Below are 26,142 nucleotides of genomic sequence, written 5' to 3' on the forward strand. Positions count from 1 at the left end.
CTTCAATGAAAATAAAATTTTATTTTTTTTTTCGTTTGAAGAATAAAAAAATTTCGGACTCTCCGAGGTGAGCAACTGATTGAATTGAATCATAAAGACAACCCCATATAAATTAGTGGTTTCTGACGTAAGATATTCATTTGCTCTTTTTGACCTGACCACTAGTGGTCAGGTCTACACCGTTTTAGCTAAAACGGTGTAGACCCCTCTTAAAGAGTTGAGAGCAAAAACCCAGAAATAGGATCCATAAACCCCTCAAGTATATATTTGACACATCCTTTGGTTCTTCGAAATGTGAGATAGAAAGCTGTGCATTTCACTCAACGTTTACATAATCAATTCATGAAATATACATCCTCAAAAACCGATATACCTACCGGAACTGAAAAATAAGGGGAATTTTTTCAGGTTGTTATGCAGCCGATGTTGCCAAACAATGAGACAATGAGTTCAACACATTGTGAGACACCTTTCTAGAAAGCTGTTATCCACATTTAACTTCCAATTCACCGGTCCAAACTACCACAGCCTTCTAAAGTACCTCTATGATGAGCTGTGAAACCGCTCACTGTATTTGCGTCCAACCTGTGTGGATCGTTTTAGTGAAAGAAAACGCGACCACATCGAAAGAATTGCGTCCTGCGTCTCCACGATACGGTTTTTGCTGCTTCGTTGCATTCTATTTGCCTGACGTTCTGGTGGTGGTGAACCATCAGTTCTATAAATATTATGAATTCTCTGTGGCTCGGTGTGTAGGTCTTGTCTGCCCCGCTTGACTGCCCTTCGGTGGTAAAAGCTGCCTCATAAGCATGGCCACAACTTACCGCTGGAATCGCTTGCACCGGTTGATATTTGGAGCCCGTTGTCTTGTGGTATCAATGCTGGAGGTCTTTCGTCAATGAGACTTTAATTTGGAGGGAGTCTGGTATATTGATTCATCCGCCAACTCAAATATTTTTCCTTTCTGTATAGGAACTTGTAATAAGGCATTTGTCCCCTGGAATTCCAAACCTTTTGTAGAGGCAATCTCTGATGTGTCAGAATTGTTCTGTTTCAATGGCTGGATGTTTACTTTTGGAACAAATTCTACATGATCCTTGTGGAATAAAGCAGCAACTTTTTATCCCGGTGCTGTACGTTCCTCTGAACAATTTCTGCTAGTAATTTATGTATAAATGCTGAAACTTCGAAATCCCTGCAATACTTGGCAATATGACTTCTGAGGATGGCCATTCCCTGGCATCCTTTGGTGGAAGTTCAACTTTAAAACATCAACGGGGACTTAAAATCACGAGAGGCCCCGAAAGGTCTACATTCAAAACTGCTATCGATAAAGTGACAGTGTAGTGTAGATTGGTTATAGGACTGTTCATTTGAAACGACAGGGACGCGATTTTAATGAAATTTTGTGTGACGCCCTGTGTGGTTCGGATTCACAATCGAGCTCGAAAGGTGGAGTTGAAGTCGATCGATGGGATTGTTTTTCAAACGGCTGGGACGATTTTGATGAAATTTTGTGTTTTTGGTGGGACTCCGAATGGTTTATATTCATATAATTCATAATTTGCCTAGACAAGTGGCGTTGTCAATTTATGAAGAAGCTAGAATGATTTCAAGAAAAATTTGTATGTGGGTTCAGCTAAAAGGTCCTGGATGCTTCGGATTTGCAACTGGTAGTTGGCGTTGCAGTCGAGTTATAGGTACAGCGACTTTTTACCCCCACGGGGTCACTGTAGTTATAGGGTTGCTTTTACAAATTAAAGGAAGAGCTCCATTCAATTTTGGAAGACAGTGGTGGCAATTGTTGTATCGTTTTTCAAATACCATGGCGGATTCGATCCCGTGACAACCTATTCCGCATTCCGGATCACAGCATTGTAATTTGTACTGCTTCTAAACCGCAAAATTTCCAATTAACGCCACTGTCTCTGTTATCTCTGTGGCCACTGCTTAGTTAGAGTCACTGTAGTTAAAGGTAAATAATAGAGAATTTTTCTAATCTTTTGTTGTAGGTTTGTTTCTTATTCGGTTAAGGCCATTATGGATGAAGTTTGGTGGTTATTCTGTCTGGGCTCCAGATGAGTTAGATTCACAATTGGAACTGATAGGTGGCGTTGTTGTTGAACTCAGGAACTTCTCCGAATTCATTCTGATTTTGATTTCGGTTCGAATTGATTCATGAAATAAGGGTATAGGTTTTAAAGATATCAATAGATTATTGGAACTCTATTTATTCATCAGTTAAACTGAAAATATTATCAATTTTTTTAACAATAAATATTTTGTCCCAAATTATAAAAGTTTTGGTTGCTGAAATTTTACTATCACTCATTCACTTGTTATATTCCTATAGCAATTTAGCTACTTATTTTTCAGTTATTCCTTGAAACATTTACCAATATGTATATATAAGAAATGATTATGGGACAAATTATCAGAACAATTTTTTAAGTATATATATACAATCAATTTCCATCATACAGTATGCAATATCAGTTAAATGTAAAACAAAGATTATGTATATTTCCTAGTTTGAACAAAATAAACTCCTGCAGGCTTAATAATACTTCTTTTCATCCACCTAAAATGACTGCTTGAAAACTGTATATCTATTTCAATTCTCTCAAATCTTTTGTTGCTCTCACCTCTTGCTTGCTTCACAAAAACTAAATATGAATTTACCATCAAATAAAAAAACTGCAGAAAATGTTACTTTATTTGGAAACTAGAACAATATATCTTCGTCTCCTTCATCTAGCAAGTTGGCAGCTTCCATTTCTCTTTCCAATATTCCCAAAGCCACTTTTTCCTCCTCAAGTTTCTTACGTGCGATACGTTTTTTGTCTTGAATCTTTTTCAGACGATAGAATTCTTCTCTTTCCAATTCATCCAGTTCAGAAATAATGTAAGCCAACGTGCGTTCAATTCTGGGAATGATCACTGAAAATTTAAAATTTCTCTATCAGGTCGCACTTAATTAACTGAAAAAAAAATTGTTAATACAGAAATTTCAGAATTATTAATAGAATTATTTTGGGCTTTGTATTATACAGTATACAGGCTGTACCGAAATTAATTTTATCGTATTGCATTATCCATATCTTAGAACATAGATACATGGAATGGTCATTCAGTGCTACAAATGAATATTTTGTACTACACACATTCGATGTTTCTCTGTCTAGCGCGACACTAAGACAGCATTATATTGAAAAATTTATATATTTCCTATCTATTCGTAGTGAAAATTGATGTGACACTGATCTCCGAAACAAATGTCTCACTTCAGTCTTTGGAATGTTTATTTTCCATTCCATGTATCTATGTTCTAAGATCCTGATTTCTCTAAGTACTGGATACAGTGACTATAAACCCCTATATACCTATATACTATATACTGGGGGGTATATAGTCACTGTAGTACTGGAGTACCATCAGAGCTCCAGAGCTTGTGCGTGTTCGGAGAACCAGTTGTATTCTTGAGACGAAATTAGCTTAGACTATTTCCTATTTTTGCCAGGAGGACCTCCTTTTTGGAGTTACAGCCCCATGATTTTCGCCTCTAAAAATAGTCTTTTCTTTTTATCTCAGAATACTGTCATATAAAAATCACTGAGCATTCTTATGATATGCGATGTCTCATAAAGCTTCCTATTTTGGCGATGGACTTAAGACACTTTTTACAGGTTTATAATGTCTTTGGAACCACTAAATATTAATCACGTAAGTATATGAATTCCTTGAAAATTCTTGAACCGTTAGAAAGCACTTTCAATTCAAAATATTTCTTGAATCTTGCATGCTTTTTTTTCATTGAACACAAGATTTTTGAGAAAGATCTGAAAATGTCGGCAAGCTGTGATTAACTGTCCAAATCCACCCTGACCCTGACCCGAAAGTTCTACCTGACCGTGTTCCCCGATATCCTAAAAGCATGAATCACTTGAACAGGAATTAATGTGCCATATTTTATCTCCCTCTCAATACTTGAGTTGAATCTACAGTTATGCCGATGCGAAAATGTTGAGCGGCGATACAGTTATCGACAAATTTCGGCTGTTCGCCATTGCGCTAGCCAATTTTCAAATCCAATCTCAAGAACTAAAAACCAAAAGGATGGCTCATTTTTGAGATTCTGTACGTCATCTCCACCATGCCTGACGACACCGGGCCTATATTGAACTCAATAAAGATTATAGCCGAGGTTGGCGGACACTTCTGCAGGCCTGATGACATAAGCAAAGTTGTTGAGTTGGCACAAGCGCAAAACGTAGCGCAGTGTTAAACATATCTACCGAAGATGGAAGTAACTAACAGCCTAAATGAGGAAGCTTACAGTACTGGAAACAATAAGAAAAAGTTCGAGAAGAAGTTCGAGAGAAATTTTCATTCTCATGGAATTGTGAATTATGTACCTCTAAGCATATATTACTATAAGTTCCTGGCTCGTCATTCTCAATCGTGAATGCCCAGTTAAATGCTACACTCATGTCAGTGCCGTTTATTAGAAATTATAATCAATTATCATCGGCTAGTCGCGGCTAATGTGCAGTTAGCTGAACCCCTTAAATTCTATGGTTTTCTCTGATGACTTTGAAACTTCAAATAATGCCCATATTTCGTGAATTCCTTTGAAATAATTCCGTCCATCCTCAGTCAAGGATGGAAAACTTTAATTGGCAGAGACATTTGTCTCGTGTTCACTGCAGATCGAGAAGTTACGTAAAGCCGGGTCCAGACTATGTAACAAAACATGTTATATAGCATAGTTATATAACTTGTTAGAGAAATTCAAGTGAAAAAGTTATATAACACAATGTTATACAACATTTTTCTTGCTATATAGCAAATTTTATGTTATTCATTGGGTGTCGGTAAAGATCAAAGAAAGTAATATAACTTTGTTATATAACACGCCGCAACTTGTCCACACTAATGTTATTAAACATTTACTGCAGAGCCAACCAGCCATCAGGTATTCGAAATCAGAACTTGTCATCCTTAGGAAATTTTAAAAACTACTACCATCACATTTAATGTCCCCTGTCAATGGGTCTATGTCATCCAATTGCTAGATCCTTCAAAAGAGTTGTTCCACTATATGTTCCTCTAGCTCTCAACGATAGCCGTACCCAAAATCTCCGTTTAGATTTCACCCGTCGTCTACATAAAATCACGCAAGCTGCTGCTGCCAAAATGACATCGTCTACGTTTGAGGACATTTTCAATACTACAGATGCCACTGCTTCCAGATGAGCACTTTTGTCTAGTTTTATTTTGTTACATAGTCTGGATGTCTCTGCTATTTTATAACAAGTTATATAACAAAGTTGTATAACACATTTGTTGTATAAGTTTGTTAATAAAATGTTTTGTTATATAGTCTGGACCCGGCTTTAGAAATATCATTCCGCTAACGATCGAGAGCTCAACTATTTGGCCTTCTAACTAGATATGCCAAGAAAATATAGCGAAGGATGTGCAATTCAGTTCACAGCTGATTCGGATTGGAAGGCTGATGCCATAGAAGGTGGAAATGTCAAGCTCACTGTCAGACTGTCAAAATGGAGCGTTTTACCAAAAATCACCTATAAAAAATTTTCAAAATGACAAAATTGAAAAAAAGTTGAAAATGATAACTGAAAAAGATCCTAATAAGACCCCAGACCGTTTATTAGCCAAATTATCGCAAAGCAGTGGGAAAAAACTTATCTCCTGATTCGACCATATGGTTTCGTTTAGGATTTTGGCTCGTTCGTTATTTACGTGGAAATGAAATAGGAAACGTAGGATTTCTGAATTGTTCTCATTATTTTTTAGTAGCTTACACGACTTTATGAAATGGCCCATTTCGATACCAACTGAAAGAAGAGACTTAGGACACAAGTGTAAGAAATAGTATAATACTTCAAAATCTCACCAATAAAATTCGTCTAAATTATTCGCGATTTTTTTCACAATGGGCATTACAATCTTCTTGTTCGAACATTCCAACAATCGTCGTAAAAATGGGATGAAATGGGGAAACATCATAGCACTTTCAACATAACTAACATAAGCACTTTCAAGAAACTGCCCCGATTTTCTACGTTTTTTTTCACCCTAAATTGCACGATACAACAATTATGATTCTCTCAAAAGTGACCTGATGCATCTAATCCGATGAACTTGGTACTAAACCATTCATTGTCCAGCCATATATTCATGTTTTGTTTCGTTTTTGCGATGCGGGAGCCACCTTCCACAGTCCCATAATCTCAAAATTCAATGAAATTTTGCCGAATTTCTAGGAGTTGTATCTCAGCCATCTTGGATATTTTATATAGACAATTTTTGGTTAAACGAGTTCTACCTTCTGTCAAAAAAAAGTCTCACCTTTGAAAACACCCTGTAGTTACACAGAAGATGATTTATAATAACCTCAACCTTACTGCGATAACGTTTTCTGTCTAACGAATCAGATGTTTGGATAACGTAAAGTCGTAGAAAGTGGAGTCAAGCTCACCGATACAACTTGGTTCGTTAGCAGTGGCGTAGCATAGGCAATAAGTAAGGTTACACAGATGATAATTCGAAATATTTTCAACCTTTATGCGAAAACGTGTTTTATCTAATGAAACAGCCGATTGGATGAGTGATGACGTAGAAGGTGGCAATATCGGAACTCAGTTTGTAAGCAGTAGCGTAGTCGAACAATTCGTCGAATGACATTCCGAACAAATCACGCACGAATACGACCACATAAAATTATGAGATAGTAGAGGCGAATCAGTTATTTACTTACTATTGGGCGATTATCTGAATCAAGCATAATATAGTATACCTATTTAATCTAGTAAATTTATATCTATTAAATAGTTTCATATAAGGTCTTGTATGGGTGGGTGGACATAAAACATAGGGCTCCTGAATTGTTATGATTAAATAGACAATAATCGATTTCAAGCGAATAACCTGGTCATCATTGGTAATTACCAACAATAACCAACTGCATTCAAGCGCTTTTGGTCATTATTGGTTATAATATCGTGACGTCATGAACTAGCCCTTCAACGTCATCATTTTGGACCGCAGATAACCGGAGATAACCATACTCGAGAGCTGGGTTAAACTACTGGTTATAGAAGTGAGGTTAGAAGTTGTGAAGGGCCATAACCAAGGGCAAAACCAGCAATAAACGCGGTTATTACGGGTTATTCGCTTGAAATCGATTCATATTAGTGAGGTTAGGCGGGAATTTTGAATCGCGATCCATCCGTGGATCTGGTCCCTGAATTCCCTATGCATTTCTTATGGGACTGAAAATACCGCGTACTTTTCGCCTGTTTTTGGATATTTTAGCGAATTTCTTAAGATTTATTTCTGTTGGAATGTGTTCTATGATCCTTTCTCAACAAGTTGAAAACAAAATTTCGTAATAAAATGGTATATTTTTTTGATAATGGATCAATATAAAATTGGTCGGCAAGATCGATGGAAGTATGTCGTAGCTTCATTTCGTTTCTAACCTTTGAAGCTGACATCATTCTAACGCGCAAGCGTAGCATGTCATTTTTCTTGTTACGGTTCATGATTGCCGTATAACAGAAATGATCTACGACATACGGGTATATTCCGTATAATAATGTGTTCAATTTTGATTTTAGGACATATAAAAGTATTTTGTGATGTAAAATGTACTTGGAAACAACCTCTAATAATGGCGGCACCCAATTTTGCATGTCTTTATATTAATATTTACTTCTAGCTAGCGATATTCCATCTTAAAGATGATTCCTATGTAAAAAAGTTTTAATATGGATCTCCCGCTAACTGAGTGATTCTAACCTCACTAATATGGTCTATAGGGAAAACAAGTCATAAGTGTAGCTAGGTTGAGGACTCAAAACTATGTAATGCAGCTTTAAAAGATTACTTACCATGTTCAATTGCATTAACTCTTCTATTTGTTATTTTGATGACATCGTCCAGAGTGACAAATGAAGTTTGCAAAGAAGCCAACTCAACTAAAAGCTTGATAGCACTTTGATAGTTTTTCTTGAGTTTTGCAAGTTGTTGACCACCTCTAGCCAAGCCAGCTAATTCATAGGTATCTGTACCATCTTGATAACATTCAAAAACTGGTAAAGTCACACCTTGAAAAAAACATTGAAATTATACTCCATATACTGTGCAACCTGAAAGAAAGGAGCTAGGTACTTTGAATCTTCTGGGTAGGTTGAAAGTCTAAGGCTTAGTACACATGAGGGCGTTAGACGCCGCGTTGAGAGCGCGTTTGTAGTTTTCACTTCGACCGTCGCGTTTGCAGCGCGCTTCGAGTTACTAGACTGGGCATTGAAGCGTACACATGTACGCGCGCTTAACGCGGCGTCTAACACTCTCATGTGTACATAGCCTAAGGCCCAATTGCAGAACATCATGTTTCAAAGGCGTAATGGAGTTTATATTTTAAAGGGGCATTAAATTTTAACGGACTTTTCTGCACCTGGGCGTGAACGTGCTGGGAAAGATCTATGAGAGATTGCATGGGAACCTATTGAAGCAAAAAATATTCTCAAAAAATTGTGGCAGTACTTGCCAGATGACAAATGCATGAGCCTTCAAAACATTACTTCAGAGTCAAGTATAGGTGGATCAGCATTCTAAATTGATGATCAGATTTCTATTTTTGGAAATACTAAGGAAATGTTTTTTTGGGAACCAAGTAGCATTATGCGAGTATGTTTCTCAGTTAGGTGACAGCTCTTGCTATGAATTTGACTATGAGTGCAAGCTCCTGATTTTATGTTTGTGCTTTTCTCATTCTTGATGAATAAAATTTTGTACAGAAGAAATTTATGATGAAATTATTAACCACTAAATTGAGGCACAATGTTATGGAAACCTATGTTCCTAATCAAATGAACATAATTATCAGTATACAATATAAAGGAGAAATTACCTGCAACATTATCCTTCTTCGTACGAATTTTGAGCTGAGCCTTGGTGACATTTTGCAGTACAACTTGGTTGAAGTCTCCTGTAGCAAATTTAGCCTCAGCTAGTGAGAAAGCTGCTTCCTTCATGACTTCTCCCATGAGAGTTTTTGTCTTAAAGATGGAAAATTAGAACTTACAAAAAAGATTTTCACTATAAACCAACCTCAATTATCTTCCCCAAAATCATCCTGAATCGCATCTGGAGCGCATCTGCCTTCTTCTTCAGCAAACTATGACCTTTTTGAGCTCCTTTCAGCCTGGCTTTCATCAACATTTGAGCACTGTTACGAAAAAAACATGTTAAGCTCTTCATTTGTTAAGGACACTCCTAATAATTTCAATATTATTGTATTGTAATAACAGCATGAAATTAATAAATTCAGAAGCAATAATAATATGTACATACCCTCTTGAGGGAAATATTGGCAATCTTTCTTTTCCGGACATTTTCTGCAAATTTTTGGGAAATTTCTAAAATCGAATTTTGCTCACAAGACTAGTCAGCTGACTGAAGTTAATGATTTCTGTCAAGTTGACAACCACAGATTACAGATTGTTGACAACTAATTCAATTCAGCCAACTTCAAACACTACAGAAACAGATCATCAGCTGATTGCTGTCAAGTTGACAACTAATTCAATGTTGACAACTAATTCAATGTTGCCAACTCGAAAATCTTCAGAAACAGATCATCCATCAAAAGCAAATCATTTTTCTGATACCTGATTTTGATGTGTTGAGAAGAATTAATTATGATGTTCTGAAGCGACAATCATATATTTTTTAATTGTTGCTTTCTCGACAACATCAAATATCACGAGAACTGCTCCTTATTTTCCTTAGGTAGATTTAGCTGTCGTTTTTCAATGAGAAAATAAAATAAATTCCGAAATCCAGCTTGAATCATTCGAAAATATCCAAACAAGCCAAAGCGAACAGATCTTTGTCAAACTTGTATTTTTGGTTAGGCAGAATTTCAGAAATGTCATTGTCAGCTGTTTACTATATTGTTTTGATAATTTTTTGTCAACAAAACCAACTCGTTTGTTGAGGATAAAGAAATACTTCGAATATAATGTATACTCAAATGCCATTTATCAATAATGGTATATATTTATAGATATTTCGAATAACTTATTAGTTAATAAGATCTGAAGCAGAATATATTATTATATACATATTTTTTAAAATGATATTCTGTTTACATGAAACTAATTGGTTTTATGTTTTCTTCACTGAGTTCTGCTTTGTTTACGCAGTCAGTGGAAATTTACCAGTGTACCTCAATTTAACAGATGAATGCTTTGGTATAATTGATAACGCTGAACTAAAGATTTATGGACATAGAGCTATAGTTGAATGCCAAGAAGGATATGATCTTGAAGGATCTTCAGATATTAGTTGCTTAAACGGTCGCTGGAGACCTAAACCTCGATGTGTACCGAGGTGCTTAGTACCTCCACCTATAAGAAATGGCACTGTAACTACAAACGAACAGAAAGACTATCAGGGACTCTACCCAAAGGGAACAGTCGCCACTTACAGTTGTTCTGAAGGATTTTATTTAATTCCTTCTGAAAGCAAACTGAGAGTTTGTGAAGAAGGAATTTGGACAGGATCAGATGCTAAATGTTTCAAACAACATAACTCTAGAGCAGGGTGTGAGAGACCACAAGAAGTGACAAATGGTTATTATGTATTCGAGAAACATGGTCAACTCGATCCATTTGGTGTAGGACAAAGGCTTCATTATAGTTGTCGAGAGGGTTTTATTTTGGAAGGTAGTCCAGTACAGCAATGTCTAGAAAATGGGGATTGGTCTCCGAAAATTCAACCTATTTGCTGGAAACCAATGACTGGTGAGTACTCATATACGTATTCCATGCAATTGCAATATAGACAATCAAATATGTTGCTTCAACTTTCTTTTATTGAAAATCATCTAATTGAAATACAACTGAATTTTTTGATAAATAGTAATGAAAAAGACAAATTTTGCCAGCTCAATTTTTAGGATATTGTGCACTTGTGTATTGCTGGCGGAAAAGCGAGTTGGCCAATTTTTGCATTTATATTGTACCAGTTCTGGAATCATAACATTTATATTCCAATTTTGCTATTTCTCAATTTTTCAATTCTCGTTTCGCGAAACAGGAAACTCCCGACTTAATCGCGATGGGTACATTCACTGAGAGATGGCGCAGTGTATAAAAGTTAAACTTCATTTTGTTCTTATTGATTAATTTGCCGGCCGTGGTTGTTGGTCGAATCGACCTGCCTTTACGACTTACGTTCCAAATAATTTTGTGAAGTACATTGGGTTCACAAAATGTTGTGAGGAATTCGTTGAAATACAGTTGGAATTTGTGTATTGTTATATAAAAATGGCTGGACAAACTATCAATGATCGACTACTCGCTGCGAAGCACAGTTTAGCAGGGCAAGGTTTGGCAAAATCTGTGTGTAAAGCAACTACTGAAGAACTGCTTGGACCTAAGAAAAAACATCTGGATTATCTGGTCCATTGTACAAATGAACCTAATGTATCGATTCCCCAAATGGCCAATTTATTGATGGAAAGATCGCAAAATACCAGTTGGATTGTAGTATTCAAAGCTTTGATAACCACTCATCATCTTATGTGCTATGGAAACGAAAGATTCACTCAATATCTAGCCTCCAGTAATGTGTCATTTCAATTATCTAATTTTGTGGATAAAACTGGAGTTCAGAGTGCCGTAGGGGCCCGAACTGGTTATGATATGTCCCCATTCATTAGACGATATGCTAAATACTTGAATGAAAAAGCATTATCTTATAGAGCAGTTGCTTTTGATTTCTGCAAAGTTAAACGAGGTAAGGAAGAAGGTACTTTACGCTCCATGAATTCAGAAAATCTCCTAAAAACCTTGCCTACTCTTCAGAATCAGTTAGATGCTTTGCTGGAATTCGATTGCACCCCCAATGACCTCACAAATGGTGTAATAAACATGTGCTTTATGTTGTTATTTAGAGATCTCATTAGATTATTTGCTTCCTATAATGATGGAATTATAAATTTATTAGAGAAATATTTTGAAATGAATAAAAAGCAGTGTAGAGAAGCTTTAGATCTGTATAAAAAGTTTCTGATCAGAATGGATAGAGTTGGTGAATTTTTGAAGGTTGCTGAAAATATTGGAATCGATAAGGGAGATATTCCTGATCTCACTAGGGCTCCCAATAGTTTATTGGATGCTTTGGAATCCCATCTTAGCTCTTTAGAAGGGAACACCCCAACTACTGCAAGTACCCAAAAAAGTCTAAAATCAGGAGTTTCCGCTTTATCAAATACAACTAATGCTTTTGCATCTGTTGATGATTCATTCAAACAGGCTGCTGTTGCTGAGGAAGAAGCTGCTCTGAATCAATATAAAGCTAAAGTTGGTTCACCTACAGCTTCCCAAACAAATCCGTTTTTGAGTGAAGAACCAGCTGTGGTGAAAACTGACCCTATTTTAGTCCTTTTTGCTCCTGAAACTGTTTCTAGCTCAGCAGCCCCACCACCACAAAGTCAGTCTAATGCTTTAGATGACCTTTTATCCTTAGGTGGTAATCCTTTTGCTGATGTATTCACATCTGCTCCTTCTAACACCAATTTGGCAAATGGAAACATTTTCAGTAGTTCACCATCCCAGGTTCCAGTCTCTACTCAAGCCACTGGGACAAACTTGTGGGATAACGATTTCATGGCTCAGTCCCAAACTCCTTTCATGTCACAAACTCAATCCACATTCACTTCTCAAGCACAGCCTATGGCATTTACCACTGGCGGTGCATTTTCTAACGTGTTCAATCCTGGAGAACCCTCAGTTTTTGATCCCTTGGGAAAGGCCGATCAAAGTATACCTTCTAAAATTATACAGCATCCAGCTGCACCTCCTCAGAGGCCTCCTCAACCAACAAAACTCCTCACAGGTGATCTTGAATCCAGTTTAACTTCGTTAGTTGAAAATCTTACAATGGATTCAGGGAATCGATCTTCACAATGGAGTTCCCCAAAAAATCAACCCAAAGCTCCAGTTTCTAATTGGCAGCCCCAGGGTCAAACAATGGTTCCAACATCCATGTCAAGCTACAGGCCCATGACACAGCCTGTGATGTCTCAACCTATGATGGGTCAATCCATGATGGGTCAGCCAATGGGCCAATATCCCAATTTAGGGCAATCTCAACAACCTATGAACCAAATGGTTAACAAACCTCCTTCTCAACAAACAAATTTCGATCCCTTTGGTTCGCTATAAAATAGAAAATAATGAAACTTTAAAAATTCACCAAAGAAATTGTGGAGATTCCATACTATTATGAAGATGTCGTTGAATTCAACAGTTGTTTCTGTGATTTATTCTGAATTTTTTTTTATTCTGCTTTAAACGTTAAGTATAATATGAGGTCCTCCATTTCAAGTCAGTGTTATCATCATAAGAACCATTTTTGTTGCTTTCATTCTACCTATCTGTTATACCTAGATGCTTATGTTCAAAAAACCAAATACTCTTTTATTAATACTCATATCAACTAGTGTGACTTATGTTGTTTATTTTCTTAATTAGATCCTTTTTGTAATATAAAACTAGTCCTTATTAATTTTTAATGAGATTTTATTTTTTTTTTACTTAATTTATTACCTATTTATATTGAAGTGAGGCTTTTTTAGTATGAGTTGAATGTTGTTATGGAAAAATGGCGCAAATATTTATTTAAGAGCAGAAATATTGTATTGTTACATTTAAATTTTTGTCAAAGTATAATCCATCAATTTGTTATAATTCAATTGTGACCAGTGTATAAAGGGTATCATCAATGCCATAACTTAGTTTTGTAGATACTTTAGTTTTTCAATTAGCAGAACTGAATGTAATTGAAAACAATATGACAATATATGAAGAAAAAAGCCGTTGAATATTAATAAAAAAGCTTAGATGTCTGATATTGTTTAAATTTTATACCTCCTACCCTACATACGTAAAATTCTGATATTTCGTGAGTAGAAGTCAGTTACTTTCGCATTCTGAACAACTTAAGTATTACGACTTCTTACAATATCGTTCACGTTAGAGTTACGGTCCATTTATACGAGTAGATATATATTTAGCGTGGCCGTAGCGTCTCCAGACACTTTTTTATAGAGTTGTTAGGTGCACTTCTTTTTGTTCGAAGTGTTTCGTCGTTTTCTTGAACCCTCATAACTTTGGTTTGGATAATACCTGAAGCAAAGATTATAAAGTAGAAAGATAGGAAACGCCCTCATATCTCTAGTACTAAAAACCGACTACATTTTAGTCAGTGAAAACACATTTGACAATGAAATAATAATAATAATTATAATTTTTTTATTGTCTAACGAATACAAATATTCAATTATAAGACAATTTAAAAGTCAGTGAACAAATCAACATTAATACAATGCGTAAAGAGAGATACAGAAATCAGTATAAAAAATAAAAAAGCGATAAAATAGAATTTTTAACACAAAACACATTAGAACAAAGATATAAACCATCACAACTGATTGGTCCTGAGAACCTGAATGACTGACCTCTTGAAGGAGTACTTGGTCAAAGGAGCCAAAACATCACATTGGTCTTCAATCGACGAATTACACGATATCATATGGTTGACAGGTGAAAACTCCAAAAGGTCAGTATGAGATCTGAGCCCGTAGAACAAGCTTTGACCGCGACCAGACAGACGAGGGATACGAAAATTAAGCCTCTGCAAGATAGTGGGACAGTGTATGGAATTATGAAGAACATTGAACAAAAACATTACACTGTGGAGCAGTCGACCGACGATCCTCCAAAGAGAGAAACTGATGTCTCAGAAGCAATATACCCTCAGGAGTACCCCGAGGTGGATAAGATTTATCCCGTCTGAAGGAAAGATATTTCAAGAATCTTCTTTGAACCCTCTCAAGCGACTCAGCGTAAATACGATGGTGTGGGTTCCATACGGTACAAGCATACTCCAGGCCAGATCTCACCAAGCAATAATAGAGGGACTTCACGCAGTCCACGTCCGAAAAATGTCGTAGATTTCGACAGATAAAACCCAGATTCTTCTTCGCTCCAGCAGTAATGATCTCAACATGTTTGCCGAACGAAAGTTTTCTATCGAGTGTTACTCCAAGATCTTTGACGTACTCGGGTCTCCCCAACACAATTGAACCAAAGTTATAATGAAAAACTCTAGTGAGTCTCTTCTTGGTGAAGCTCATGACAACGCATTTCTCAGCATTGAGAGGAATTCTATTCACAACACTCCACCTCACAACCGCCTCGAGGTTTTCCTGAAGAGTCAGACAATCAAATAAAGAATAAATTCTCAAATAGATCTTCAGATCATCGGCGTAAAGAGAAAAATAAACCGTTAGTTCAAAGGTGAGGTCATCGATAAATATAATGAACAGAATAGAAGCCAAAACTGTTCCCTGTGGAACCCCGGACGAAATGGCGCTAAAAACGTACTGTCAGTACATAAAACCTGTTTAGTAACATTTTTCTGTTTTATAATCGAGAGCGCGAAATTCTATTCCTTGTTTTGAATTTCAATGCCGACTTTGTTGAGATCATAAAACAAACATCCCGAACAACACATTTGAAACACAGATGGCGCTCATATCACTTTAGTCGCTTCGTTTTCCATCTTTCTACTCTATAATCTTTGATCTGGCGTGATATTTTGTGGCATCCTGCGAGGGAAATTCTCTGATAACACGTCAATCTATGTGAAATTGAACAAACACCACATCGAGTCACAAGCTCCAACGGAGACTTTTGACGGTTGAGACGAAAAACCGGAACAGAGGTTGGTGAAACGTCTGTCATCACATTTTCAACAATGTTGATCAAGTCTGGGGTTTTCTTCTTTATATAGCCGATCATTTTTTTGCTTCGAATACTACCTGTTTCACAGAAAACGCTAACAAATCGCGAAACAGTACTTTGGAAAGATTGGTAACTTAGAGAAACATGAACTCGTTGAAACATTTATTTATAGTATATGTGTGACTTATAACACGTCGGTAAGAACCATATTTATAATTTGCTGATAACTTTAATACAACAACAATCCAGTAGGCTAGCTTGACAGTACCTGGAAAATGACAAAGCAGAAGCTACGCATTACGTATGTTATCGGAAATGTGTATAATTCAGGCATTCTATAAAATGCCTAGGCAATGTATAGAATGCCTGGGTCTTTAAGGCAAGGTATGAAATAATTCAAATGTGTTTGTCCATTTCATACTTTACCTAGGCATTGTATACTTACATTTCCTAGGCATTATATAGAATGCCTGCTGGTCTGCCGGGAATGTGAGAAATGAAATGATTCAGGTGTGACTTCATTATCTTATCTGAATGGTATATATGTACTATACTGTTATGTATTTTGTGAAAAAGATATAATCTGTTTAACCCTCTAATACTCAAGTCCGCCTTGAGACTGGTTGCATTTAAGTGCATAAAAAATTATTCTGCCCATGTCCGCCTTCAGTATAGGTTCATTTTGTGAGTACAGGTGTTAATGTAAGTCAGTTAACTATTTGCGAAAAAAAGATGTAGATTATACATAAGCTAATTTGAAACTTTACGGAAATAATTTTAAAAAAGAAAAAACTTGGGCATTAGAGGGTTAAAGTTCCATTATGGATTTTCCAAGTATCGGCCACATCAATTAAATATTAGAAGAAAGCTGAAACCAGTTTTTTGGCCACCTGGTATTTCGTGTTATTGTAATGCCATCATAATTTTCCAAAATTTGGTTCTTAACTCAGTGTATCAATAGTAAAGTAGTCATTCCAACTAAAAAGTATAAATCATTAAGTTTTCAGATCCTAGATAGTTTGTTTAATTTTTTCTTTTTATATAAAATGAACATCAGAAACTCGTTGATTGGCCGCCATTTCAATGAATTCGCAACGAACGAATGCTCTCCTTAAATCGTCAACGTCTTCCCTCTTCAATGCGATCTTACCTTGAACACATTGCCTGTTAGGGGTAAGGTATTCTATTGAATGCCTAGGCAATGTATGAAATGAATAATATTTCATACATCGCCTGACCTTTTCAGACATTCTATACAATGACTAGGCATTGTATAGAATGCCGGATTGTACACATTGCCGGTAACATATACATACACAGAATATCGACCTTCAAAATTCCGTATATAGTCTAGTTGACGATGAATTTTTTTGAACGCACGTTAGATATCGTTTTGAAATTTTCTCCGCCAGTGTCTCCACGCGATGGTTATGAATGCCCGTACATAAAACGCTGCAGGAAATTTCCGAAAACGTTCAGTTGTGCGAGATCTTTCAGTACCATTTTGTCAGTTCTGCTTTCATTAAAAAGAATACTCAGCTAACTACCCAAGCACTGTAATTAAAGACTAATAATTCATTTACATAATGGGGAAACTGTTATCATGGTATTATTTATTGCGTTATACGGAGTGCATATTACTGCGAGGGACACTTTGCGGAACGGTAAATTGCCAATTCGAATTGAAGACCAATATGCGTACACCTTCGTGTTGTAGTCGGTATAAAAAACAGGATGCATTATGAACTTCATATATTCATTTCTGTAATTTGACTTTATTTATGACGTTTAATTTGATCGCGGTCCGAAAAGATTGGGGTCATTTAGGGTGGTCATCGGCTGTTGGGACTGACGTTAATGACTGGTTTTGAAAATGACATCGGTCTTAGTGAAGGTGACAGCCTTGCCAAGATCAAGTGTACAGGGCGAGTCTGTGGCTTGTGAAAATACTTTTATACAGGATTCCTACGGTCCTGATTTCTTTTTTCTGCCTTCGGCTTGGTAAAAAAATATAATAATCAAAATATAATAATCAACCTATGGGCGAATGCGTTCCTTGAAAAAAGTCGATTATCTCTATACTATTAGTATCGCTGCTTACGTACTTGCGAAAATATTCGTCATGTAACCTGTGGAATTATGAAGAACATCATCAATATTAAAATTATTTTAAATTTTTTCCCAACAGTTTGAACAAATTTCAGTTCAATATTTTGAAATCCGATGAAAATAGTTTCGAACAAATAACCTTGTTCAAGGTAAAGGTTAAAAAATATGTTTATTTTCTGTTCCCTTTGATAACTACATAACAATTTTAATTTGAAACTTTTTTTTCTGAAGTACATAGTTTTTGATTTAAATGCCGTATATATTTGTATAAGCCAAGATAAGAAATGATTAGTTTTTCAACCACATCTACAGAGTGCGCATACGTCTGTTCTGACGAAACAAGCGGTGAAGTCGATAAATAAATAGGAGGGACCCGTAGATTTAGTGTGTGACTGAAATGGAGTCATTGTAGTATAGCCGTTTCTCTCTCGTGCATTGGGTTTATGAGATCAGCTATTTATGACAATTTCGGTGATCTCATGATTCAATTCCGTTTTTGTGATGAATTTTGGTATTATTCAATTAGGAAACCACATTTAAAAGTGTTCAGAAATCTTATATTTCAGACTGATATTCGTTTAAGGCTTGAAAAAACATTACATAGCTAATGAATCTGCGAATTCCACTTCATTTCGAAAAAACATTATTGAATTTAGAGTCTAGAATGATCTGAAACCATAAAGGGTGTTTCCAAATTAGACGTGAACCTTGGAGGAGGTGCTAGTATCACTTTTATTTTTTGAGCCATATTTATTGATAACTAAAAATCAACAGTTTCCGAGATATTTGAGTTCTTGTGTTTTTACAAAATTTCTCACCTCACTTCATTTTTCGTTGACCAAGTTTGATTATAATTTTGGATTATTTTCATCAGAAAAAGATATGATACGTATGGAAATAACAAAACTATCCTGTATTAGATGTTGAAAAATAATTAGTATGATTTAAAAGTTGGTATATGAAGAAAAGAAAAATCAATTTCTAATATCAATTTGCCTGCAACGTTCAAATTCCAAAATTTATGTATGAAAAAATTGATATTAAGAATTGATTTTTCTTTTCTTCATATACCAACCTTTAAATCATACTAATTCTTTTTCATCAACATCTAATACAGGATAGTTTTGCTTTTTTCATACGTATCATATCTTTTTCTGATGAAAATAGTCCAAAATTATAATCAAACTTGGTCAACGTAGAAAAAATTGACGAAAAATTAAGCAAGATGAGGAATTTTTTGAAAAACACAAGAACTCAAATATCTCGGAAATTGTTGATTTTTGGTTATCAATAAATATGGCTCAAACGATAGCAAATGAGTGATATTTACACCTCCTCCAAGGTTCACGTCTAATTTGAAAACACCCTATATAAATTACCTACATGGCCCAAACATCTTAGACAACGGCGTAATAAATCGAAATATGGAATTATGAGATAATTCGAATAATTAGGACAAGTCATCGTTCGGTTTAACAATGTTGCATACAGACATTACGCAAGCATTTCCTTAAGGAAGGTATTGATTTCACTAGGAGTTGATTCATATTAATCAGTCGCGATTCTGGAGATAAAGACAAATTCGGCCGAAGATAGTCCGTTTGTTCGGAACAACAGAGTCTGTGTTTTGCTACTTATCTCGGATAAGTTTGTTCGAAAGAGCGTGGGTTTCAATCCCACCGCTGTCACCAGTGTAATAATGTACCCCGTGTCTACCATGGGGAAGAACGGTTTTCCACTAGACAAGGGGTGATTATTTTTAAGATGTTGAAACACAAAAGTTGATTGCCCTCTAAAAGAGGAAATGTAGATTCGGCACGAATGACAGGTCTTGATGTAATATTTTTCTGGGGAGACAATTTGAATGAAACTCCTGGATAAATTAACAATGAAATCTATTGAAAGAAATTAGAACTTCTTTAAAAACGCGTATCTTCAATTTCATTAAACACATGCTAGGAGCACAAAACAGACGAAATGTCTGATCGACAATGGGCTAATAGGTTCAGTTCTACTCAGCCAGCAATAACAATAATCAATGAGTTTAGAGGAGATTTCAGTACTGCGGACTTAAAACAGACAATATTTTTCATCAACAAAATCTTTGGTTAGATTATGTGTCCTAAGCTCAGCGCATCACAGAAAAATAATAATCAATGAATTTGGAGGAGATCTCTGGACTCTGGACTATACTGCTTGGCGGAAAACTTTTACGAACACCAGACTTTCCACGAATAAAATCGGCGGATTCTTTCTGAATCATAAATTCATAAAACTAAATTCGATTTTTAACCGCTTTAAACCACAAAAAAACCATAACTCTTCTCGATATCAATAATTCCTCCATTCCGCCCAAGAACGGACTTTATCGTCAATTCACTTCTGATTTTCCCTAGCTACTTGTTTACCTATATGTCGTTTCTACTTTGAAAAGGACTGGACGTGTTCTAGTAGTAGTAGGTAGTAGTAGTAGTAACAAACTTTATTGGAACAATGTTTCAAAGGGCTAACGACCTAGGTCTTCTTGCCCATATACAGAGATATAATCATCTTTTTGTGTTCTATTTCCTACAACTACTCTATGTGAGTCGACCGAGTCTCCTATGCTATCCTGTGATCTATTTATCGTTATACTTCGGACTTCGTCAAAACCTATTTAGTTCCTTCCCTACTCACTGATTGACCCTAAGAAGATACTTATTCATACATATTCCTGAATAGTATTCCAGACCGAATCGACGGGGTATTAATTCAGATCACTCCTTGACCGACTAACTACTCGTAGCTTTCCCGAGATACTTTTTCTCCCACACTATGGGTGGTTCCAAAAGGCTCCAAGACAAAATCATTGAAGGATCCTATTTTGCTTAGCTCAGAACTTTTGAACTTACTTCATATCGTCCTCAGTTTGTTCTACTTCTCACTCACAAGTTATCGAGTGGCTTGGTGCAAAAAACAGCTGAAGAGGGACCTTGTTGAATGAAATTACATTGTATTAAGTGACTAATTCAGATTCTGTTTGGGCATGCATGATAACTGTGCAAGAATGAGAAGGCAGCTTAGTGAAAGTCAAGATCCTCAATGTTTTGTGAAAAGGTATCTATTACACACTGTCCGAATTATGGTATGGGGGAGTTATTTCTTATGGAAGTAGGCCACTTTTGGTCTTATTCATCAGAGGCAACATTCATATAATACAACCATAGAATACGTCAGCGACCTTATGGCAAAAAGATTACTCCGTTTATCCCACCCTCCACAGACATGAGGTCGAAGTTGTCTGGAATGAGATACCTCAAGAGGAAATCGACCATCGTATTAGATATCGTGGACACAACGATTTTTCAAACTCCTTTCAGTGGGGTTTTTTGACTTTGTTACAAAATTGAAATGACCTTTTGACGACAGTGTTTTAGAATAATATATTGCCATGTATTGGGGGTGTGATGAAATTTCGTCATTGAAATCTTCCATTTTTCCAAAGCATCGCGTGAAGAAGAGGAAAAATGATACGCATATCATATGAACAGTAAATCTTTACTAATTTTCATAATCATTGCAGATCTTGATTATTACAATTATCTGTTTGGCACATAACACAAACAGGAAAAGACACATTCGGATTATTTTGCAGTTTCTCACAATCCATGCTGTTGTCATAACATCCTCTGAAGTAGGTTCCTTCGCCTTGTACTGCAAGGCAGTATTTCTTTTCCGGAGTGCAGTTGGTAGAAGGTGGATCTTCGCATGCTTCCTTACTTGTACAAGATAGACAATCCAAACAAATAACTGAAAAAATATCAAATTGGAAAAAATATCATTGCATAAGTTTATACGGTGTTTCACAATTTTTTTCTACTATTAGTATTCTGAAAATATTCAGCGATTCAACACTAAATTTGTTTTGGGCTCATGTTGTTCACCTAAATAGAACAAACCGAAAATATTTCAAAAAATCAGGTTCCTACTGAATGAGGCCATATTTTAAATCAAACTCAACAAAAACGCCCGGCATATACACTGCTCAAAAATTGAAGAGGATAAATTGCGTACATGTAATGATATACAAAGGACAATAAAAAAAATGATTTTGTATAATATGTAGATACTCCTGTATTAAGTTGAGTGTCTACATTCGGTTAACCTGCCTGAAATAAAGATTCTAACGGGTTAAGTCTGCAGTTTCAAAAAAGGTTCCTTCTGTTAGGAATACCTCGAGTGCAATCTGCTAATGTATTTAAAAATTTCACTTTCAGTATCTGATGGCGTTTCCACGGAAAAAAATTGAAAGCGAATATGTGGCCACGATAACTAAACTGAGTTTGGTATATAATTAATAATAAAATGTAATTTTTTTTTTGTTATAAATGTTTTTTTTGTCTTTCTGAAAAGTAGAATGCAATCATCTTACCACATGTAGTGAAATAGGTAATCAAAATAATTCGAGCCAAGTATTTTGCCATAGTAGTTGGAAGGTAATGAATGAATTATCTTATAACACTCAATTTATACTATATTTTTATCTTTTAATTTCGTACTTAAAAATGTAAATTTATATTATAGTTAAAGTTTTATCAGCTCATTTACATCAAGCGTTTCAGAGTTCACCACAAAATTTCCTAATCTTGGTGAATATATTTGAAAAACCAATGAATTTTCCAAAATTCAAACAACAATTGAGTACATTCGAATGCATGCCCACCATTTTCACTGATTTTTTTGAATACTCATTCAACTTGAACTGGAAAGTTGAGGTGATTGATTTTTGTGTTCCACTTGAATTAAAGGTTTGTGTGACAATCTTCGCCTAATCAAAATTGATTCATGGGTCGGTGAAGAAGGTGCTAGTGTTCTGTATCGGAGTGCCGTAGGGTTTATACCTCGAACCCAGGAAACATTTATGTTGACACTTTTTTATAAACAACTAAAATTTCTTGATTAGTAAAATTAAAAAACCCCAAAAATAGTTGAAGAGATTAGTAAAATGGAATAGGAGATTTTTTGAGAAACCAATACTTTTTAGGGATTTCGTTATTGTAACCTTAAATTTTTATAATAATGCATACATTTGTAGCTTATTAGGAGACGAAACAAAATTGTTTTTCATGAACTAACAAGGTGCAATGTGAACCGAGATATAACTTATTTACGTTAGTATGAATTCGCATACTACTGAAATTTAAACATTCAAATAAAATATGAAATCCGAGGGTAAATTCGGAAGAACTTTGAATCGAGGCCTGTTAAAGTGAATCGTACGAGAATTGACGGAGGTATGATACAAATTCAGTAGGTATCGATATTTTTCAGAATAAAAATCATGAACAATACCACCACTAGAATTAAAATTAGACGTAATCCTATTATATTTTATTTCATTTGAGTACTACAAATGTGATACAGTAGTTTCCCATCTTAGATTCCTGGTTAGGAAAAAAGTTGAATTCAAGTTAGTGCAGATTTCTAAGATTTAAAAAAAATTGCATAATTTCTCGTAATGCAAATACAAGAAGGTAGCTGAAAAATTTGGAATTTCAGTTTACTATATTTTATTTTCCTGTTATGTAGTATCGAAAATGATTGCATTATGAAGTGAATCATTTTGAATGTGAAAGGTTCGATAATATTTAATTTTTAGGAGCTCATAGCTATAAAAAGGGTTTCGAATGTTCTACAAGCAGTACTAGAAATTTCCGATTGGAAATCCAAAAATTTGTAATTTATTGGGCATGCCATTTAAATGAACGGAGTTGATATTTACTTCCGCTACAAAAACTTGAACTCGATTTTCTCGTGATCCCGAATCATGAAAATTAATAGCATGAAAATATCTTCTGTAGTTCTCTATATAATTTTTGTTTAGCTTAAGAAAGCATGACATGACACTGTATTAACGCGAACAAATATACCTGCTGGTGCTCTCAGATGAAAGGATTTGGATGAAAGAAGATAACGTACCTTATGAATAGGATGAAGAAGTTTTATCTGCCAATATCAACTCTACTTCCCTCGAACTATACATAGGGAAACACCAAAAAAACCATTTATCTTCCAAAAAGAACAGAAATTATTTTAATTTGCACCACCAGTGTCTCATTCCCTAGAAATGCCTCAAAGTCTCAAAGAGAGTTCGTAGTAAATAATACTAAAATATCCTCCAGCGATTTCAAAAATGGATTTTTTAGTGAACTTTTATTCCGTTGTCCTACCAAACAGAACATACTCAGAGATCATCAGAACTACATTACTCATTAGTTTTCATTTTAGTGTTGCCTCTATGTATAATATTCTAGCCTGCCACTATTTTTTACCAATGAAAGGTGAGAAAAAAATAATAGAGTTGAATTCTTTAGTTCAACCATTTTATTGAAAAAAATTTATTCAGTTCAAATCTTGGGTATTGCAGTTGTCTGTCTGACATAAGTAGCAGACAGGAAATGCAATATTTCCGTTAGAATCTTTCACATTACAATCCATAGTGTTATCGTAGCATCCTCTGAAATATGTGCCCTGACCGGACAGTGTAAGACAATATTTTTTTTCTGGAGTACACGCTGTGACTGGAGCGTTTTCACAGTTTTTTTTACTGGTACATGACAGACAAGTTAATGAGGTAACTGAAAAAGAAACAGTTATCAAAATAATGTAGCTCGATGATTCTGCTTTTTTATTCAAGGTTTCTGGCTTCATATAGCTAATTTATAATGGGTGTTCAAGTAATTTTTCGTCAAGTAGGCTCTGACATATTGAAGGTTTATATTCTCTGCCTCAGCTTCTATTCTAATATTTTTCAGTTCTCAAACTATGAAGTTTCGGCTTTTGAACAAATCTTTTAATATTTCTTCCTTAAAAGTTCGAATATCTTCAATCTGAGAACCATGTAGTAATATGAGCTAAACACTACATTTGAGCAAAGAATGTAGGCCTTGAGAGATTTTTCTAGACTCATGCAGATCCTTTGTGGAGTAATGTAAAAATAACAAAATTTTGCCGGAGATGTTGACGTTAGCGTTACGCATAGGTTGTGAAAAAGAAATTGTGAAGACTTTTTATAAGAAAGAATTTGGAAATTTTTTAACGGAAATGTACCATTCGACTATATTCTTCATATTTAGCTACAGACGAATGATGGTTAATAATTAGGGAATAGAAAACAATAAAATACCCTGGTTCTTAAGAATTTCCTCACTCAAACAAAGTTTACAGCTTTTTCAGATTCAATGCATAATTGAATAGAAGAAGGAAATAATTAGAACGATTCTTGAAGTATCTAACCCGTATAATTCAGCACCATTAATATTTTCTTACCGTAACCAAGCAGGCAAGCAATGAAAACTAATTTCGCAAAGTACCACATATTGGAGCGTATGAGATCCATTAATTTGAGGTCCTTTATATTCTAGTCCTTATCGGGTAATGCTTTTTCAGATGTGGAAATGTAAATTGAAGTTGATATGTAAATATGTGATTAATCACGGAATTTTGAAATATTGTTCATACATGGAATTTTCACGGCATATTTAATTCATGCCTTGACAAAGAAGTCCATGTCTTTATTTCTCTGAATTTGATACCAGTAAAATTGAATAGGCCACCCCACAATCCCAAACTGCTCTAATAAGATTTTTGATATTTACGGTTGTAATTCAACCCCAAATATTTGTTATTTATTGAATTCTTCCAAATATTTGTTATTTATTGAATTCTTCCAAATATTTGTTATTTATTGAATTCTTCATCAATTTCTTCGCAAACTCGAATATATAGTAGTAGAAGTTAATTCTACAGTCCATCAGGTCTAGCACTCTTGAGACTGTAAACTATAGCAGAAATGGATAGACATGTTCGTGATCTGCAAATCGGAATGGCAATTTGATTGTTAAAATACGAATATGAATACAACATTGGGAAATACAACAATAATGAAAAACTATTCTACGATTAGTATCCGTTGTTGAAATTTTATATGTCAAAATAGTTTACACTTGAATTCTTCGACATCTAAATCTCTCTTATACTTCTCGAATTTTTGTACATCATATCAAACTATTCCAATTTATCGCCGGATACAAAAAGTTTCAGAAAGAGAAAGAATGAGATGAGAATAACATAAAAAAATACCACTTACAAGGACCTTTTTGCTCACGTGATTTTTCGTTCTATTTGGCAGAATGGATTTGTTATT

General features: G+C 35.2%; 4 protein-coding genes across 6 annotated transcripts in view; 2 read left to right on the plus strand and 2 right to left on the minus strand.

The window, feature by feature from the left end:
* Positions 1 to 2,218: 2,218 nt before the first annotated feature.
* On the minus strand, positions 2,219 to 9,515 carry LOC123310600 (V-type proton ATPase subunit D). The gene is made up of 5 exons (XM_044894159.1): positions 9,385 to 9,515; positions 9,142 to 9,259; positions 8,942 to 9,089; positions 7,920 to 8,135; positions 2,219 to 2,940 (listed from the first exon to the last, which is right to left on the minus strand). The coding sequence occupies exons 1-5, from the start codon at positions 9,423 to 9,425 to the stop codon at positions 2,726 to 2,728; spliced, it is 738 nt and encodes a 245-aa protein (XP_044750094.1). The 5' UTR covers positions 9,426 to 9,515; the 3' UTR covers positions 2,219 to 2,725.
* Positions 9,516 to 9,975: 460 nt separating this feature from the next.
* LOC123310599 (sushi, von Willebrand factor type A, EGF and pentraxin domain-containing protein 1-like) overlaps positions 9,976 to 26,142 on the plus strand; it is a 35,120-nt gene continuing 18,953 nt past the window's right edge. Inside the window, exon 1 of the mRNA XM_044894158.1 lies at positions 9,976 to 10,838. Coding sequence (XP_044750093.1) covers positions 10,169 to 10,838 — 670 coding nt within the window. The 5' untranslated portion in view covers positions 9,976 to 10,168. The remainder of the gene's footprint in view (positions 10,839 to 26,142) is intronic.
* LOC123310598 (phosphatidylinositol-binding clathrin assembly protein LAP-like) lies at positions 11,206 to 13,948 on the plus strand. The gene has a single exon (XM_044894157.1). It carries the CDS (start codon positions 11,364 to 11,366, stop codon positions 13,263 to 13,265), a length of 1,902 nt encoding a protein of 633 aa, XP_044750092.1. The 5' UTR covers positions 11,206 to 11,363; the 3' UTR covers positions 13,266 to 13,948.
* On the minus strand, positions 21,479 to 25,409 carry LOC123310601. Of its 3 annotated transcripts, none has more exons than XM_044894161.1 (2): positions 25,266 to 25,409; positions 21,479 to 21,746 (listed from the first exon to the last, which is right to left on the minus strand). In XM_044894161.1, exons 1-2 carry the CDS (start codon positions 25,333 to 25,335, stop codon positions 21,511 to 21,513), a joined length of 306 nt encoding a protein of 101 aa, XP_044750096.1. In that variant the 5' UTR covers positions 25,336 to 25,409; the 3' UTR covers positions 21,479 to 21,510. The 3 variants fall into 3 exon arrangements, with proteins under 3 accessions (XP_044750096.1, XP_044750098.1, XP_044750097.1); XM_044894163.1 differs by lacking the exon at positions 25,266 to 25,409 and adding an exon at positions 22,369 to 22,488; XM_044894162.1 differs by lacking the exon at positions 21,479 to 21,746 and adding an exon at positions 24,303 to 24,574 and having other exon boundaries at positions 25,266 to 25,345.

Source organism: Coccinella septempunctata, chromosome 3 (assembly GCF_907165205.1).
Source record: "Coccinella septempunctata chromosome 3, icCocSept1.1, whole genome shotgun sequence".
Classification (NCBI taxonomy): Eukaryota; Metazoa; Arthropoda; class Insecta; order Coleoptera; family Coccinellidae; genus Coccinella; species Coccinella septempunctata.

Bases quoted from the DNA above. Each gene is read 5' to 3' on its own strand.
- LOC123310601 (XM_044894161.1), bottom strand. From the start codon at position 25,335: ATGGATCTCATACGCTCCAATATGTGGTACTTTGCGAAATTAGTTTTC. The intron at 21,747-25,265 runs GTAAGAAAATAT...ATATTTTTTCAG, and splicing joins TGCTTGCCTGCTTGGTTACG to TTATTTGTTTGGATTGTCTA.
- LOC123310598 (XM_044894157.1), top strand. From the start codon at position 11,364: ATGGCTGGACAAACTATCAATGATCGACTACTCGCTGCGAAGCACAGT.
- LOC123310600 (XM_044894159.1), bottom strand. From the start codon at position 9,425: ATGTCCGGAAAAGAAAGATTGCCAATATTTCCCTCAAGAGG. The intron at 9,260-9,384 runs GTATGTACATAT...TTTTCGTAACAG, and splicing joins CCAATATTTCCCTCAAGAGG to TGCTCAAATGTTGATGAAAG. The intron at 9,090-9,141 runs GTTGGTTTATAG...TCCATCTTTAAG, and splicing joins TTTTGGGGAAGATAATTGAG to ACAAAAACTCTCATGGGAGA.